This window comes from Corvus hawaiiensis, chromosome 11, assembly GCF_020740725.1.
Source record: "Corvus hawaiiensis isolate bCorHaw1 chromosome 11, bCorHaw1.pri.cur, whole genome shotgun sequence".
NCBI classification, from domain to species: Eukaryota; Metazoa; Chordata; class Aves; order Passeriformes; family Corvidae; genus Corvus; species Corvus hawaiiensis.
The window spans coordinates 15,017,637-15,035,492 of NC_063223.1; the positions used below are offsets into that span (position 1 = coordinate 15,017,637).

Consider the following 17,856-nt stretch of genomic DNA (forward strand, 5'->3'; position numbering starts at 1 on the left):
TCCGTGTTTCAAGGACATCACATTTTCCCTTTCAGCATCAACTGGGCACACACCAAGTACCCAGGTACTTGGCTGCCACCAGCTCTGTCCTTCCTGCTCCCAATGACACTCCAGGAGCAGGTACCACACAGACTTGGATGCTCAGCAGCAAAACAGCTTGCTCAAAGGCAGTACTGAATTTATTTCAAGCCAGCCCTGTTGTGTTTTGCAACCTCTTCTCAGGATGCAGTGAAACACCCTTAGCAAAGCCCACAACAACAAAGGGCCAACTCCTCACTTAGCTTTTGTGTGAACTTTTACCTCCATGAGCCTCATGACACCAGTACAGACCTGGTTTAGCCACATGGTTACAAGGAAAGCAGTACTTATACATGGGGCAACAAACCAAAAGGACACCTCCTCCCTCCTGACTCACCACGATGCTCAGGCTATGTGCAGGTTCCCAGTACCCAAGCTTACCACAACTGGGATCCAGTGCTTTCCTTATGGTTCCATCAGTGCTGCCCCTAAGACACACAAACCCACCAGGAGGAGCTGAAGCCTCTGCCCCCTCCCAAGCCCCATAACCAGCCTAGAGACACACCCTTACCTGGACAGTGACCAGGGCTCACTGGGGGCTTAGTGTCAAGGGGGCAGCAGCCAAAACCAAGGGAGTAAGCTGTGTTTGGTGTGGGGCTTTTCTGGCTCCCAGCAGGAAATGAGGGTTAATGGGAGCAGCAGCCAGGTGTGTTTGCAGGTGCAGGCAGCTTACCTCCCTGCCTCTCCAGCAGGCTCAGCTGCTGCAGGGCCACTCTGGGCTCCCTCCAATACAGACCTGAGGGTTTTTATTGCTGAACTACAAGAGGCTGCAACACAGGATGTAGATGCCCTGAACCACCTCAGCCCCTGCCTGTGGGGGAGAAGCCCCCTCCCACCTTTGTGCTGTGGTCACCTTGATGCGTGCATCACTGCAGCAGTGGCAGGGCACAGGCAGGGGGATCAGGTGCCAGGAAGATGCTCCTCAGCCCTCCCTGCAGCTCCTCTGGCAAACAATGCAGCTGCTGGGCCTCAAGAGCCTCCTGGGGAAAGGAGAAATGCAAATACTTTTGCCTGTAAATTGATGTAATGCTATTCCTAGCACAGTGTATGAATTCAGTAAGATTTGCAATAATAGATGAAATTGGTATTTAACATACTTGCAAGGGTTTTAAGAGGAATCTTGGTGCTTAAAACCTAATTTCCTTGCCCCTTGAGGTTTTATTTTTCTTCTTGAGTGTTTGGTGCCACTTCCTCTTAAGAAAATGAAAAAAAGGAAAATTTGTGTGGTCCTTGAAGAGATGAGATGAGCCTTCCTGGTCTTCAGCATCTCTCTTTCCATTACCAAATATTCCTCGAGCCAAAACCTGCATCTCCCAGAAATGTGGGGAGGAAAGAAGCAGTAGAGTAAGACCCCTGTGTCATCCCACACCACAGCCCCCTTCTTCTTCGAAGGAAAAAATAATCAGTGTACCATGGACTCCTTAAATCACTAGATTTTAATAGCCATATAAATCCTTTGCATACAGCAGTCTGTGGCATGAGAAACCATATAGATACCCAACAAATTTTTCTGGCCTTTAACACATAAAACTACCAGCAATTTTGTTTTTTAAATCAACTCCTGTAGTAGAAACAATAACCAAGCAATTAACAGCAAATTTCTAATTTTCTAAAAGAACAATGTTTCTTCTCTCAAAAAGAGCCAAGAAGCTGATGGGGAGTTTCAAATGTATGTACAGATTGGGGTACCTCAGGAAGCTGTCAGCACCACAAGCCTGTGTTCCCAGTCATGGGGGGACACTCTAGCAGCACCCACTGTCACCCCCTGAGGAGGGCTGGGGGTGACAGCCACCTGCTGCTTTGCCTGTGAGGGCACCACACACCACCTACCCTCCAGCAGCATCCACTGGTCCTGCCTGAGACCGGGACCAGCGCTCTGTCCCTGGGACAGGCAGTGAGAGACCACGCCTGGAGAGGTGCAGGATCCATCCCTGGACATCACCTTGCAGGCTGTAAAGTGCAGCTTGCCTGTATTGCCTGTTTCTACCTATAGTTTCACTCGGTCAGGAGTTGTAATCACGGAGAGGATGTAGAAGCACATTGTACCTTTCCCCACCACCACCCAGCACCTTGCAGGCGAGCTGACCCCTCCTCACCATCCCCTGTACTGGTCACACACACAGCCCCCTCCCACCCCTCACGCCTGTTCCAGTGGCATTGGCTTTTGCAGAATTCACAGAATTCATTAAGAAAATCATTATTTACATCCAGGTGTTCAGCAGCACAATGTCATAGAGGAGCTGAGACAAAAGTTTGCCCGAGGTGGCTGAGTCACACCCTGGCCATGGGCTTATTGCTGACTCGGGCTCAGGGGCCGGATCGCCCCGAGCAGTTCCCATTGCCCCGGTTCCACAGCAGTGGCAAAGCTGCTGCCTGCACCCCCTTGTCACTGGCTGTGTTCACCCGCAGGGAGAACCAACCCTGGGCAAGGTGGGCTGTGCACAGACACCGCACCCTGGGCAACGTTAAGGCATTACAAATACACAGGAGCTATTCAGGGATTTAGAAAAACCCACTCAGAGTGTAAACATTTTTGCACATACAGTCATTGGACTTCCACACATGAAGTTTTCTGTTGTTTTCTGCATAAATCATGAGTTAAGGAGCTACACAAAGAGCACTCAAGCAGACGCCTGGAGCACTTGGGGGTTCTCTTACAGCACAGCAGCATGCAACACGATGGACTCTAAGTAGTAGAAATATTTTGTAAGTCTCAGTCCAGGATGCTTTCTCCTTCCTACGTTTCATATATAGTTTAGGTAAATGTCATGAACAACTACGTGCTGGTAACCCAGGTAAGATGGGTGGCTGTGTGATGAACACTGGGTGATTTCAGCTCATTTCTACCTTACCTCTAAGTAGAAAAGGGAGATACTCTGCTTCTGTTCCAGTATCTATGGAGGTTGCTCAATGACCCCAGGTCGCTGTGCCAATGGTGCTATAGGTTTAGGTATCAGTGATTCTGCCTTCCTCAGGGACTTTGGCACATTGACCCCGAATCATACAAGATCCCTGAGAACTTATCAAAGCTGCAGTACTTTACAATTTAACCTGGCATGGGCACTTCGCTCCCTGCCATGCTCATGCCTGCTTCTTGTTGTTGTCTATGCTGTGCAGCAGCGCCAGGAACTCCAGGATGAGGTTGGCTGTCTTGCGGGGCCGCTCCACCACCACCGAGTGCCCACAGTTCTCCAGGATGTACACATGGCAGTCTGGAATAGCGCTTGCTAAAACACTGGCACCAGAAACATCCAGGACCTGGATGGCAGTGGAAAAAACAGTCACTGCCACAGTGAGAGATGGGGTTTGCTGGACACTGTAGAAACCCTGTTGGGGTCCAGCCGAGATGCAGAGCAAGGGTGCAGACACAGTCCTTGTGATACCATCGCCCTGCCTGGGGACAGGGCAGAGAGGCTGCATGGTGCAGCCTCAGCATGCAGCAGGAAACTCTCTCGTGTGCTTTTTGGCTGCTGTCTCAATGCAAAGGTATCATTGCAAGCAAACACTTGCATCTTTGCATTTATAGAGCCCTCTGCATGCCTGCAGCTTGCTTCCTCCCACTTCTTCCCTCCCACTTCTGCCTCTGAATCAAACCCGAAGACTCTGCCTTGAAGCCTGCCCACAATCCTCTTCCCAGTTGCCAGGACAACTCTCTGCTGACACTTTATTCTTCTTCCCAGCCCTTGCCTGCTTCAATGCTGGCACCTACCCCCCAGCTGGCCCCTTGCACTCCTCAGCCCTGGCACTGCCCTCTCCTCCCTCTGGAAAGCTGGCTGTCAGCTTTCTGCCCATCACCCTGCTGAGCCCCTGCGTCTAAATCCACTGGGGACACATGTGCCAGCTCCCTGCAGAGCAGTGCACAGCTCGGCAGCACAGCCCCTACTGTGCCCCCGTGGGTGGGCACAGGCAGAGACAGGTCTGTGGGGGATGTGCAGGGGGCTGCCTACCTGGTCCTGCTTTCCCCAGATGACCTGCGTCGGTGCTTTGATCTTGCTCATGTTCTCGTGGAGAGAGTGCCTGGACTTTTCATCCACGATTTCTAAAAACACTAGTGGGACAAGAGGAGAGTCATTCCTACAGGGAGACATTTTGCCTTCCCTTCTCAAAGAGGGCCCTGTGGGCCAGTCCTGCCAGTATCCCCTCCCTGGGAAACCCATGTAGAGATGACTGGCTGTCCTTGCTCTGCCACCAAGCCCAGCTGCAGAGGGACCCTCAGCCAGACCATCTCCTCATAGGCACTTGTTAACTCAGATGGGAGGGCAAGGGTGAAGCAGCAACCCAGTCAGCCTTGGGGGTGGCAGTGCATTGCTACCAGCGACCAAGGTGTGTCCCCAAATCTGTTAATGACATTGCCTGTTCCCACCCTCAGCAAGACAGCATGGGATGCTGGGGCCCACCCATGTGCTGGGGACATGGGGGCTGGGGACAGCTGGTCCCCACATCCTGGGGATCCTTCTGGAAAGCCTGGAGAGGAGGCTGCCACCATGCACTTACATTTCCGGTAAAATTCATTGTGTGGGATGCGAACGTCAACAAGGCCCTGGAGGATCTGCAGGGAGAGCAGAGGAGAGGTGCTGGAGGGGACCCATGCCCTGCACAGGTCTGAGCATGCCCAAGAGCATTCAACAGCAGCCCCTGCCACCCCAGCAACTGTGGCCCCAGCACGAGCTTCTTTCCTAAGTGTGTGGGGCTGTTGAAACCACACTTAAGCAACATATATTTCAGCAACAAGTAATACTGTCTTTTATGATGCAGACCCGATTTCTGCCCCTGGCTAGCAGCCACCTAAGCCATGACTGCACTTTTCTTCCTTCTTGTATTCTTTTGCCAAAAACACAAAGTCTTGGCATTACCTTACATTTTTTTCTTAGTCTCCAATCTACTCACTCCAGACTTCCTAAGGAAAACTAGTTTAATAGCCAGCCCCTCGCCAAGTTCCTCTCGCTCGAAAATGACGCAATTAATTTCCATCACTTTCATTTAAGAAGCAGCGAACAATCCCCCTCCACGTCACACAACAGCTGCCTTAGTTATTTAATGCTTCCTGCCAGCCATATTTACTAAAAACCCCTTCCACATCCCAGCCTGCTGCCAAAAACTTAATGGGCGGAGGAATTCCAGCAGGCACTGCCAGAGGGAGCTTGGAAAAGAGGCTTTGGAGGGAAGGTGCTGGACAGATGCAGGGAGTGGGACTGGGTGTATCTCACCTGGGTGATGGCAGGGTTGGCAGCTCCAGCTCCGCTCCCAGCATTGCCTCTGCTGCCACTGTGCAGGCTCAGGGAGAAGCAAACCTGCTCACCACCTCCAAGCCCCCCTCTCCCAGCCGCCACAACCAGCGTTGGCTTCTCACCTGCTGTGGCACCTTGAAGCGAACGTAGGAGCAAAGCTTCAGCATATCCGCCATCTCCTCGGGTGTCGAGGGGATTAAAGGGATCCTGTCAATGTGTTTGGACTCTTGCAGCTCCCGGAGCTGCTTAATGAACTTGCTGTCAGTGGTACTTGGCAGGCCTGGGTGAAATGAGAAGGGGTGAACAAGCTAAAACACAGATGAGATCCCCCCAACAGCCCCAAAAAAAACCATTCTTGTACTGACCTCCCTCATCCCTGCTTCTGGCTTCCTGCCTGCTCACTCTTCAAAAAAATATTTTAAAAGAGGGGAAGAAAACATCTGTACATACAGCCACTTCAGTATGCATCCAGAGATACCCAGCCTCCCTCCTGTTCCAGGGCTTGGCACCACCAACCCTGCAGACTGGCACGGCACGAGGTGTAGACATGCATGACTACTTCAGCAAAAGCTCTAGTGATTATTTTTATGTGGTCAGCGGATGCAAACACTAGTGCCCAGCCTGCCACTGCACAGGTTGGACAGAAAATTTCAGCAGCCCCATCTGCATGCACCACTGAGGAAAAATTCCCCAGCAATTTAATCCCAATCCTTTCTGCAGCCTCCACACAGAGGTTTCATATCCAGAAACAGCCAGAGAGACAGTCGACACCTCTCCCAGAGGGGAGTGGGAACCTGACGCCCCCAGAGCCCGGTAGCTAGGTAACATTCGCTTTGTTTCATTCCTTAGTGCGTACTTGGAAGCCGCTTTCCTTGCGTGGGAGGGGGAAGGAGCTGCTATGACAACTGGGATGCAGCAAAGCCTCCCTGGCAGAGAAGCTCCCTGCCTGCCATGCCTCCTGCAGCATGTCATGCCCAGGCTCCCCTGAGCCCCCTGTCCAGGGATGGAGGGGATAGAGGGGACACCCTGCTGACCTGTGCCCAGCCCTGAAGTGCTCTTCCCACTCAAGGCACCCAAAGGTGGGAGGTCAGAGCTCTCTGGCTCCCAAAGCCCCAGCCCCTCAGCACACCAGCGCTTTCAGGAGGCCAGAATGGGGAGGCTATTCCTGTTGCAGTCTTGGTTCCCTCTCCTGAACTGAGAGGCTGCAGACAGGCCATGTGAAATGCCTGCCATCCCTAGGGAAAAGGCATTTTCCTGCAGAGCAGAACTTGTTCCGTTTGCCCTCGTCGCTGACTCTTACCAAAGCACAGTGGGACAAATGCCAAACCCCTGGAGAAGAGTAGTCAGCACAAGGCTGTGGTTTTCTCTTGTGCCTTGCCAGAGATTTTCAGACTGTAAATACAAATTATTTCTAAATGCTTTGCACTACATATCTATGCTACCCCCAGCACTGCCCAGGGCTTTTGCACTGGCTCCTGCTTGCCCTCTCTCTGTCTCTCCCTCTCTCTGTCTCACCTCCCCTGCCTTGCCCACCTGCAGGACAGATGAGGGTCAGGCTGCAAATATCTTCTGGGTACTGAGCAGCATAGACGCCAGCAACATTTCCCCCCATGGAAGTGCCAACCAGATGAAAGGGCTTTCTGTTCAGCTTGATGCACTCCACGAACTGGCAGGGAGCAGAAGGAGCATTGTTAGGAGAGAGGAAACAACAGCATGGTCATTCTTGAGGCTGGTGGCTGTGGCTGCCTGGGAAGGGAGGGAGCAAGGCCACACAAGGCAGACTCATGGGGCTTAGCATCCCTCACGTCCCCACATCCCTCACATCGCCACATCGCTCTGCGGAGGTGATGTGATGCTGGGGCTTTACCTGGTGTATTCTCTTAGCTTGCCCACTAATGGAGTAATCATCCAAGTCCGAGCGGGTCGTGCCCTCGTGCCCAGGCATGTCCACACACACCAAGTGCAGGTTATTTGGCAGGAACTGCAGAAACAAACCAGGGTTTGGTTACAGTGCAGGGAAACTGCTGCAAAGCCCAGGGATGGCAAGGGGGGAGCCCGGGTGAAAGCAGCAGGGGGTCACTCTCCTCCTGGCAGCCCTGGTTGCTCGTGCACCAGAATAAGTCAGTTCAGGTACCAAGGAAGACATGATGAGAGAGCATGGCCAAGACTTGCATCCCATGGAGGCAGCAAGTGTGTACTGCTCTTCCCCTGCAGCTCTGCGTGTTATAGGGGTGAAGGGATGCAACAAGCAATGAGCATGGAGATAAGGAGTGTGTTCCGAGCATGTTACAGCAGTCAGCCCATCCCATGCATGTGACCACTGGGCCCCCACACTGCCCCCAAGCCCAGGACCATCAATTCTCAGTAAGGAGCAACATGATAGAAACGGAATCCCACCTTGACTATGGACAGCCACATGTCTTTGTGGGCAGAGAACCCATGTAACATGAGGATGGACGGTCGGTGTCCAGGTCTCCCTCTATAGGAATAACAAAACTGATAGTCATCGTAGTTTGCATATCTAACCTGCATGCCCAGGGCTCGGCGCCAGTACCTGGAAACAAGGAGAAAACACCAGTGAGCAAGACAAGACCAGGGCCCAGCCATGGTATAAGCCAGGTGACAAATCCAAGGGCAGCCACAGATTTGCTGGCTCACTAAGGCCAGTTAGGTTGGGCTCTCACTGGTGCCATAATGCGCCTACTGGGATTAACTCTGTGCCTCTGGTCCCTGGACAGGTGTAGCACTGGTGGCTGGCTGCACTGCAGATGGTTTGTGGAGACACTCTATTAAGAAATTTTTTAAAAAACCCTAAATAACTCATTTAGAAATGGAAATGGGCCAAAATAACAATGGTAAAACAGAAAATGCCCAAAGGCAGGTATGAGGACAGAGACTCAAGAGAGAGGGGCAGCACACACGGCAAGGCAGCGTGCAGGGTGGGCAGGCCAAGGGAGACAGTTCTCCCAGGTGGATAAGGTGGGTTTGTGACAGGGTTATCTGGACACAATCCTGTGGGGAGTACATCACCCCACAGACAAACACATCAGTTCCCAGCCAAAACAACCATGTCACCCTGGAGCACCACAGAAACCCGGTTCCCATGGACCAACTAGACAGCCTTTGAAAATGTATTTTATATTTTATATATATAAAATATATATATTTTATACACACACAAAGGACCAGAGGGGACCATCCTTACACTGGGTTTAGCACCCCAGAAGATAGCAGGCTAAGCCCAAGGCTGTTCCTCTGAAAAGCAGAGGCAGACAGCTCCTGCCAGCATATGCTTGCAGCCTGCTCAGAGGATGCAGCAAACTGCTGGCCAGAAGGACCTGGACAGAGATTATCGGTGACACTTTGGACACATGATGTGTACGTGCAGCCCAAGGCAGACAGCAGACAGCAGGGTCGCTTTCTCTGCCTTTCCCCTGAGCTCAGATATAACCCTTGTCAGGACAACTACTGGGCTACTCCTGGTGGCCAAGACACTGGCAAATACTTTTATATGCCGTATCAGAGTTTATTTAAGATACAAGAGCAAGGTCACCAACACTTCTGGACTGTCCTACCTCTCTGCCCACTCAAAGCTTATGCATAGTGGAATCCTCTTTTAGCATAATCTCTTTTTCGAGGGAGCTAATGGGACTTAAGCAGCATCTCAGTTCTGTGCTGGTCCTACAAGGAGAGGTGAATTTTTCCTTAATAAGTGTCTTAAGAGTCCTTGCCTCAAAGGCACTGGTGTGAACTACCGATGGGCAAGATGATAACATTTTTAGCAACTGATCCTAATGGATCAATTCTGCAGAAGGCAAAATAATCTGTGCAAAGCTGAACTGATCCCTCACAAGGTGTTAACTCACTTAGTGGCAGCAGCAAGAGTGATAAACTGATTAACCCCTGTCACAGCACAGGCAGAGCAGCTCCAGGGACAGAGTCAGCGGGACAGCCCTGGATGTCCTGCCGGGCAGGAAGGCGCATTAGTGGCAGGGAAAGCAGAGAGGCCACGGGTGAGGGGGGCCCAGCATGACCCTTGACTGTGCCAGCTGAGGACACACTGACTGGCAGTGAGGAGAAGGAGCAGGCAGGGAATTATGGAAGAAGGGAGAAGGGAAAAGGTTCCCCCAGGACCTCCCAGGAGCAGTGCTGCAAAGCTGGAGCTGCACAGGGCTGAAAGGGGAGGGCAGCATGTCTGCAGCTGCCTGCACCTCCCCTGCCTCCATTTCACCCCTGAAAAAAATCCAACTTGTAAAGAAGCCAGTAGAAAAGGAAGAATAAGGGCAAACCCACACTTCTCATCCACTGTCCCTAACAAAAGAGGTGCCCATGGCACACAGGGCATCGCAGTTACTCCTGCAGGAAGCCCATACTGCCAGAAATGCTGGAAGAGAGAGATGGGGGGAGCACACCCTTCAAAAGAATACAGTCCTGATCCCTGCTCACATGCTCCCTCCCTCACCCAGACACAGACCAACCTGCCCACAGTGCATTTTCACTCAGCCCCTTATCTGCAACCCCAAAAGAACAAAGGCAGCAAGGCATTCTCTACCTTCTACTCAGCCTGGCTCCTCCAAGCTCCTGGCATCAGACCCTGCACCTCCTTTGCCCTGTCCTGCCACCCCTGCCTGTGGCTGCGGAAGGCTTCAGCCTGACCACACTCACTCAGCAGTGTTTTGCAGGGATGCTCCTCAGAACCTCAGTCCATCAGGGTCCTCCCTGGCTTCCACCAGCCACTCATATATCCAAAGAAGTAAACCACTTTGACTGCCAAACCCTGTACCACCATGGAGCAGCAGAAGGCTGTGACACTGCCTCCTCTCCTTTGCAGGGTGATGATCCCATCATTGGGGTTTTCATCCCATGCTCTTCCTCTCTCAGATGCCGTGAATAAAAGGCTGCTAATTAAAGTGCCTTTAGAAACAGGCTTCATCCTGTTACTACACTGGAGTGCTGCAGCGGGCAGCTTCCTCTCACAGGAGGTCACTTGGATTTGGAAACACCCCATGAGGTGAAATGCAGGAGCCACCATCTGCCAGCAGCATGTGAGGGCAGCCTGACATGCTGCCTGCTCTGCCCGTGCTGTCTGCTGCTGCCTGCTCCATGCTGGGGGATGAGACTCTGCCCCAACTTCCGAAGGGAGTTATTCCAGCTTTTCCTTGCAATAAACCCAGAGAGGAAAGCTGCCAGTGGGCTTATCACTGATTTCCAGGGACAAAGGAGGACTGAAGGATGTAGTGCTTGCCTCCCAGTATTGGAAAGGACAAGATTCAAGGGGATAAGGAAAAGCATCCCTCCATCTTCTCTGATGCTTCATTCCAGAAGAAAAAGAGAGGATGAGAAAAGCCTCATCCATAACTACTAATGAAGGAGAAGTCCCTGCCTGCTGGGCAGGCTGTCAGCTGGGATGGAGTGTGTGAGCCTGGGGACACCCACACCACAGCCACGTTGATGAGGTGGGAGATCACCAGACTGCCACAGCTGCCGGGCTGGTGGACAGGCTGCAACGGCAGTGCTTTTCCCAGTCTCAGTCCTGTCCTTGGGGAAAGCAACCCAAAAAGGTTTGGAGAGATCTTGCAAGCTGGCACTGCAGTGGCAGCCTGGCCAACAGCCCCTTGGCACAGCAAGGGGCCTGACAGATACATGCCTCAGCAGCCAAAATGCAATAGGAAAATGCCATTTTCTTCTCCCAGACATGCTTAAAGCTGCACACAGCTGGCACGGCCCTGGAGGACCTCAGCTCACCTGCTGCCATCGCTGTCAGGGGCAGGAGCACCCAGCTCTGTTGCACCACTGCGACCTCTGTGTGGGGGGGCCTGCTGGGCACGGGTTCCACCCCTGCCACACTGAGAGCAGCGGGGCTCATGCACTCACCAGTAATAGATGCGGATAAGCGCCGAGGGCCAGAGGAGGAATGAGGCCACGAAGGCCAGGATGGGGATAGCCAGGGTGCCGCCGGCGATGACAAACATGTTCAGTACATCCAGGTCCATGCTGCTCTTCAGTAATCAGCCTCACCTGCCTGCATTTAGGGAAAGTTCTGAGGTTAACCACCAGAAATTATGACAAGCCATTGCTAAATAAGAACTGCTGCCAGGTGAGGAGGAAAGCGGATCTGCAAGAGGCAGATATCACTCAGGAGCACAGCAAAGTCTCCTTCAGTTTTAAAACCCAATTATTTCTTCTGATTCCTTAATGGATCTCATTATTGCAATGTTATCCTCTCAGGAGAGCACATCTCAAACGGGCAGTGAGCCTCCTAACAGGCACGGAACGTGTCCGGGGTGACAGGACACAACATGGCCCTTGGGACACTTTGCAGACACAGGAAGCACAGCCCCCTGAGGGGTGCAGGCAGCCTTTCCCCCCACCATGAGTACAGACAGCCGTTTCCCCCATGGGTGCAGGCAGCGCCAGCTTCAGGCAGGCTCCATGCTTCTTTTTGGAGGCAGGTGTCCAGCTCTGACTCCCTTCCCTCCCCCTGCCTGATCCCAAATCCCCAGCACACAACCACTGACCTAGAATTGATGGGTTGAGCCCAGCTCTCATTACTGCTCTGCACAGGCACTAACTAATCAAGGAAGCAGAGTCTATTAATGGACTCGGGAACAGAAGAAAACAACTTGGCAGGGCACTCTTTGGTGTCCAGCCCTTACCAGAGACAAATTTATCCCCACCCCCACATCCTCACTTCTGCCCCACATTTTGCACTTGGATCACAGATTCTCATCCCTGCTCCCCATCATCATTTGGACAAATCCCAGGGACAGCAGGTGGAGGACACTGGGAACAAGGGCAAGCTCTCACACAATGTCATGTTTGTCCCTGAACTCTCCCCACCACAGACAGCTGGGATATATTTTTCTCATTAAGAGATTAAATGCTGCCACGCACACATCTCCTCTAATTCCCCCTGCTAACCAACTCATGGCTCCCCCTTTCCTCAGCACAAGCAGTTTTGTCCCACATTTGTAAAATGAAACATCCTCAATGCCTGCTCTCCCACCAGCCACTCACCCCCCATCACCACCTCCAGATTTCTCCGTGCCAGGACAGTCAGATTTTTTCCAGCTTCCTGCAAGACTCCCAGTGGTGTGTGTGTGGTATGTTGATGCCATGAAACAGGAAGACAATCACCACAGTCACAGCCTCCCGCCCCCAGACACCATCACATTGGATCACACTGGACCCCCCCACTTGGTTACACACAACCAAGAGAAACGGTTTACAGAACCCCTGAAGCATCAGCCAGATTTGCCCTCTTCCCCCAGGGAAAATAGGAATAACTGAAATTTGAGGAATACTGTAAATATTTCCACCAGGCACCTCCTTAACAAAGCTAAACCTCATTTCCTCCTTCAAGCCTCAACAACACGTCGTTATTCATTTAATTAACATTTTGTAGAAAGATCTTTGATCTCGGCACGGCTTGTTCATAGATAAACACTTTATGCAACCGATAAACCTTATCCATGGGAGCAGGGCTGCAAGGGAGCCCACCCCCAGAGCACTCGCTGTCTTTCCCTATGTCACTAAAACAGGGCAAACATTAAGCACAGAAAATCGCCATTGTTCCCATTGGTGACCCGTAACGAGAGAAGGCTGCAGGAAGGAAAAAGCGTGGGATGGTGGGAGCCCTTGTGCTCCCTGGCACGGGGTCACCACCTCTGCCTCCACTTCCACACCGCTTTTAGAAAACTAAACGAGGAGAAAGCCTTTAAAAAGCCTGGCTTACCTTGCAGAATTCCCCTTCTCCTCTCGGCACAAGTCCTGCTCGCTGTGGGCAGCGGCGGTGTCTGAAAACACTGTCAGAAGAGGAAAAAAACAAGGTCAAAATCGCAGTCCTGCTTTTACTCCTCCCTTCAGGCTCCGCAGCCCAGTGAGTTTGGGGTATTGAAGCCACCAGCTTCCCTTTAAGACGTCTCATATTCACCTTCTGACCAACCTTTCCCCTGTTTATCTAAATATGGTCTTTGGTACAATAAAGCCCGCTTTGTTCCAAGCAGCAGCAAAGTGCAAGCTGCCATCGGAGAGGGAGCGAGAGCCGCGGCGGGGAGAGCCGAGCCCAGCAGCCCCAGGCAGGGCTGCGCGGACCCAGCGCCGCGGGCTCATGCTTGCCCTTCAGGTGATTACTGCTATTAGAACAAAGCCAGCTAAGCTGCTTCTCGTCCCCTTCCTCTTTGTCTTAAAGGTACTTTTCCAGGCCCCCCCTCCGAGCCTTCCCTGTGTGACACAGGCTGAAGCGAAGCGCAGCCGCAGGAAATGACTGGGGAGGCAGCAAAATGCTGCCCTGAACTCGCTGGCAGATTTTGGCTGTGAAATTCACAGGGGACGATCAACAGGAGCACCGGAGCCACCCGGCATGAATTCTGGGGGCTGCTTCAAGCCAGAAAATCCCTGAGAGCCCCCCCTTGCCACGGCCGGGGGATGCTGTCCCCATCAGGCCGGAGCATTTCGGCGGAGCCGTGGCAGCCCCCGCTCACCACGTGAGCCCCGGCGCCCAATGCCGGCCGTGCGCACCCGGCAAGCCCCGCTCAGGGCCCCGCTGGCCACGGGTGCCTGGGGGGGAGGATGCTCGGGGAGCCCCATGGCGCTTCCGAACCTCCTTCTGCGTGGGCAGAGCACCGCCACTATTTCCATGGCTACCTCCGATGGAGGAAAATGTCAGCAGGCTCAGCTGTGCAGTCAGGGCCAGCCACCGTCACCACAGTCCCCAGCACCCCCTGCCCCACGAAGCCACCCCTGCACCCAGCAGTGCTGCAGGGACAGCGGCTCCCCAAAGCCTCGTGGGAGCACCCACAGTGGCAATGCCCTGCGATGGTGCTCTGCCGAGGGAACGATAACCCCTCCCTGCTGCAGTGGGACCAGGCAGCATCACGGCAGGCCCCGGCACAGTCCTTCGCTACCAGCTAGAGTAGCTTTTTAAGCTACTGTGGGTTTAAAAATAAAACAAGCCCTCTGGTAACAGCCATAAGTCTTCATACCACAGCTCATCCATCACTCTGGAGTGCCCTGTGACCGAGAGTCACAGCAAGTGGCCCCAAGTGTTGCTACTGCTTCTCAGAAGGATCTCCATATACTTCATAAATTAACTTGCAAACATCAATTAGGCAACTCTGATAAATGGTGTGTGATAAATGATGTGGTGATAACGCCAAGCACACTGCACACATGGCAGGGCACAGGATGCCAAACCAGGAGCACTGGTTCCTGTACTGGCAACAAGCACTAATCACCACAGCCTGCATCCCGCATCGGAGGATCCCCAAAACAAGGCACCCCAGGTAATGGGATAGTCCCAGGACAGATGCTAAGGGGAGGCTCCACATCTTCATTTGTTCGCTACTTCCTCCCCTGTGTTAGATTCAAGTAAAGGTTTCAACACCTGCAGAGAGAGGGGCCAGCAGGTGGAAGGGGTCTGTGGGTCACTACAGAGGACAGCGTGTTGGGGACAGTCCCAAGGCCATAGGACAAAGGTATTTTTCCTCTTTCAAGCTCAGTGTGTCACTCCTGGGAGGCTGGGGAAGACCCAGCTCAGTGTGTATCTGTCATTTTTTTCCAAGCCCCACAGAGAGGCAGCAGCAGCACAAAACCTACCCCAAGGCAGAAGGGCCTTGGGTTGGAAGAGGGAACTGGCAGCTGATGCACTGGGCAGCCCTGAGGAAGGCCAGGCAGGGATTTCACAAAACAAGAATCACATGTATGCCCTCACTGCCAACATTCAGGCACAAAGGCTGTCCTGGGCTGTGCTCGTCGGGACTGGGCTGCACAACTGCTACTGCACCCAGCGTTTTGCTCAGCCCACCTGCACCCAGCGCAGCCCATGTCTGACTGATCACTGTATAGCTGAAAGCTAAGGAGCACATTTAGGCATATGTTAATTTGGTTTATTTTTAAGATCTGAAAAGGAAAAAGCATCAACCAATTTTAAGATCCCACTGCAGAAACAGGGGGCTTTGAGGGACCTCAGTGGCTGAGGTGGGGCCCCCCAAAAGCCCCAGCTCACACCACTAACCATGTAAAAAGAAAAATCTAAAACATGCAAGTGACCCTTTCCCTTGGAAACTCCCTCACCCTTGCATCCTCTGGAGCCAGAAAAATAATATTGACTATAAATGACAACATAACTACTGTTACGACTCCCCAGTGGTGTAGTTTGCTATGTGATCCTTTAGGTGCTAATCACAGTGAAGTTGTGATTTAATACCTATTAATATTTGAAAGATGTCTGTCTGTCAGTCAGCCAGCTCTCAATCCAGCCTCCCGTGAGCTGAGAGTAGGAAATGTGCCCTTTCACCTTCATTTATTTATAGATGGCAGAAATGAGATCATTATGTCTGCAGCAGCGTTTCTCAAAACGTACATCTCTGAGCCATTTGTATCTGTGCAACACGGCTCCAACACGAGCCAGAGAGCCTGGGCTGCTCTGTGACCCTCCTGCTGTACCCCAGGCTGGGAACAGGCAGGGACAAGCCATCAGCATCACTGCCAGCCAGCTTGGGGACAAGGTGGATGAAAAGCATGACCCAAGCAGGCTGTGCTGCCAGTCAGCTGCTGGTTTAGAAATTCATAACGTGCCCATCCTCCTTCCGGACCCCACTGCCATCCTCATCCCGCCGCACACGCACGCAGCAGAGCACGCACGGCACATCAGATGTCACGAGTGCGCTCGGACTCAGCCGCCTCCAGGGGAGGGGGTAGGAAAGAGTTGGGCAGGGATGAGGTAGGAGTATCCAGGGTCCACATCCTGGCCCCTACTCTCAGCACAAAGGCCCCCCCGCCAAAGCATTCTCCTTCGGCAAAATGACAGCATCCTCCGAACAGCAGCAGCTGAGACCATAGAATCCTTTAGAGTCATAAAACGGTTTGCATTGGAAGCAACCTTAAAGATCATCTTGTTCCAACCCCCTCGCCACCAAATGATTAATTGTTGGGGGAGGGGAGGCATTTAAAGGCAAATTAATTAAATCTTTGAATATATATGTTAATGTTTTTCTTGGATTTCGTCTTTGCTCACGATCTTCTACCCACCCCCAGCGATGCCAGGGTTGGGACCGGGGAGACCCGGACGCCGGAACGGCCCCCCCTCCGCTCACTTTCCCCCCGGTCCTGTCATTGCCACCGTCAGCCCCGCATCCCGCCCCCCCGCCTCTCACCGGTCCGATCCGATCCGAGCCGCGCCGGGCCGTAATGGCAGCGCCGGGCGGCGGAACGCGGCGGCTCCGCTGCGCCCTCCCCCCGCGCCGGTGCGGCTCCACGGGGCGCAGCGGAGAGGCGGGGATGCGGCTCCACGGGGCGGGATGCCAGGGGGTATAGGCGGGACACAGGTGGGGTGAAAGGGGGATGAGGTAGGGGCGAAAACGGGGGTTACAACGGGCTGCAAGGGGGGATGCGATAGGGCTGCTTTGCCGATGCGACGGGGGGCCGCAAGGGCTGCAAGGTGGAAACAGTGGGGGGAGGTAGAGCGACGTCAACGGAGGTGCAAGGGGGGGATGCAATCAAGCTGCAAAAGGAATGCAGGGGACAAGTAATGGGGCTTCCATGGGGATCGCAACAGGGGTGGGAAGGGGCATGCAATGGGGGGGTTCAGTGGAGCTGTGATGGGAATTTTGTGGGGTTGAAGTGGGGGATGCAACTGGGCTGCAGTGGAAGTGCAAGTGGTATATAACAGGGATGCAAGGGGGACAATGTGGAGGCGCAAGAGGGGATGCAGAGTGGCAACAGAGGGATGTGATGTGACTGTAGTGGGGGTGTGAGGGAGGGATGCAAGTGGGCTGCAGGGGGTGGGCAGTTACAACAGGGTTGGGTTTACAACAGAAATGTAAAGGGGGTGTGCAAGGGACGCACAGCAGGGCACCAAAGAGGATGCTATGAGGCTGCAGAACTCATACAATGGGGTTGCCATGGGGATGCAACAGGGATAAAAAAGGGAATGTCGTACGGCAGCAACAGGGTTTCAAGGAGACACAGGGGTAGATACAACAGGGGTTACAACAGGGATGTAAAGGGGATGTGGTACAATTGCCACAGAGATACAAAGGAGAGCGCAGTGCTACACTCCACAGAGAAACCTCACAGTCCCCTCGAATGAGGCCTGGGAGCAGGCTTGGGGTGGGGGACAGCTGTTCCCAGCGCTTGGGGAGGGCTGTGATCAGGCATGTTCCCATGGAAAGGGCATAAAGGTTGATATCAGAGCATCCCACTTATAAAAATCCTATTTCAGGTGTAAAAGTAAGTCTGTCACTTAGGTTACAAATCTTTTACCTTCCCAACAGATGACACTGTTTGCTCTCAGGAGCTGCATTTCAACTTGCATTTTAAAATCTGCTCCGATTTTTCTCAAAACTGCCACCTGAATCCTTTTGCTATAAGCAAATTTACTTTCATTCCCCCTGGGTCACATATCATGCTGGTGTGTATCTTCAAGACGTGCCAAAAAATTATGAGAAAACTTAATTAAATTGGAAATGAGATCAGCTCCAGAGTAAATGCAAATTGGGTCAAATCCTCACCCCACCTGTACTTTGATAAAGGATGTCCCTTTGGACAG

The 17,856-nt window shown here is 52.8% G+C and overlaps 1 protein-coding gene across 2 annotated transcripts; it reads right to left on the reverse strand.

Annotated features, from left to right (window-relative positions):
• Positions 1-1,496: 1,496 nt before the first annotated feature.
• On the reverse strand, positions 1,497-16,570 carry ABHD6 (abhydrolase domain containing 6, acylglycerol lipase). 2 transcript variants are annotated; one of them, XM_048315854.1, is made up of 10 exons: positions 16,463-16,570; positions 13,042-13,111; positions 11,181-11,328; positions 7,704-7,860; positions 7,174-7,287; positions 6,840-6,972; positions 5,429-5,586; positions 4,573-4,627; positions 4,026-4,126; positions 1,497-3,336 (listed from the first exon to the last, which is right to left on the reverse strand). In XM_048315854.1, the coding sequence occupies exons 3-10, from the start codon at positions 11,297-11,299 to the stop codon at positions 3,160-3,162; spliced, it is 1,014 nt and encodes a 337-aa protein (XP_048171811.1). In that variant the 5' UTR covers positions 11,300-11,328; positions 13,042-13,111; positions 16,463-16,570; the 3' UTR covers positions 1,497-3,159. The 2 variants fall into 2 exon arrangements, with proteins under 2 accessions (XP_048171811.1, XP_048171813.1); XM_048315856.1 differs by lacking the exon at positions 16,463-16,570 and adding an exon at positions 13,240-13,502.
• Positions 16,571-17,856: the final 1,286 nt, after the last annotated feature.

Bases quoted from the DNA above. Each gene is read 5' to 3' on its own strand.
- ABHD6 (XM_048315854.1), bottom strand. From the start codon at position 11,299: ATGGACCTGGATGTACTGAACATGTTTGTCATCGCCGGCGGCACCCTG. The intron at 7,861-11,180 runs GTGAGTGCATGA...CCTTGTTTCCAG, and splicing joins CTTATCCGCATCTATTACTG to GTACTGGCGCCGAGCCCTGG. The intron at 4,628-5,428 runs GTGAGAAGCCAA...CTCTCCCTGCAG, and splicing joins GCTTCAAGGTGCCACAGCAG to ATCCTCCAGGGCCTTGTTGA.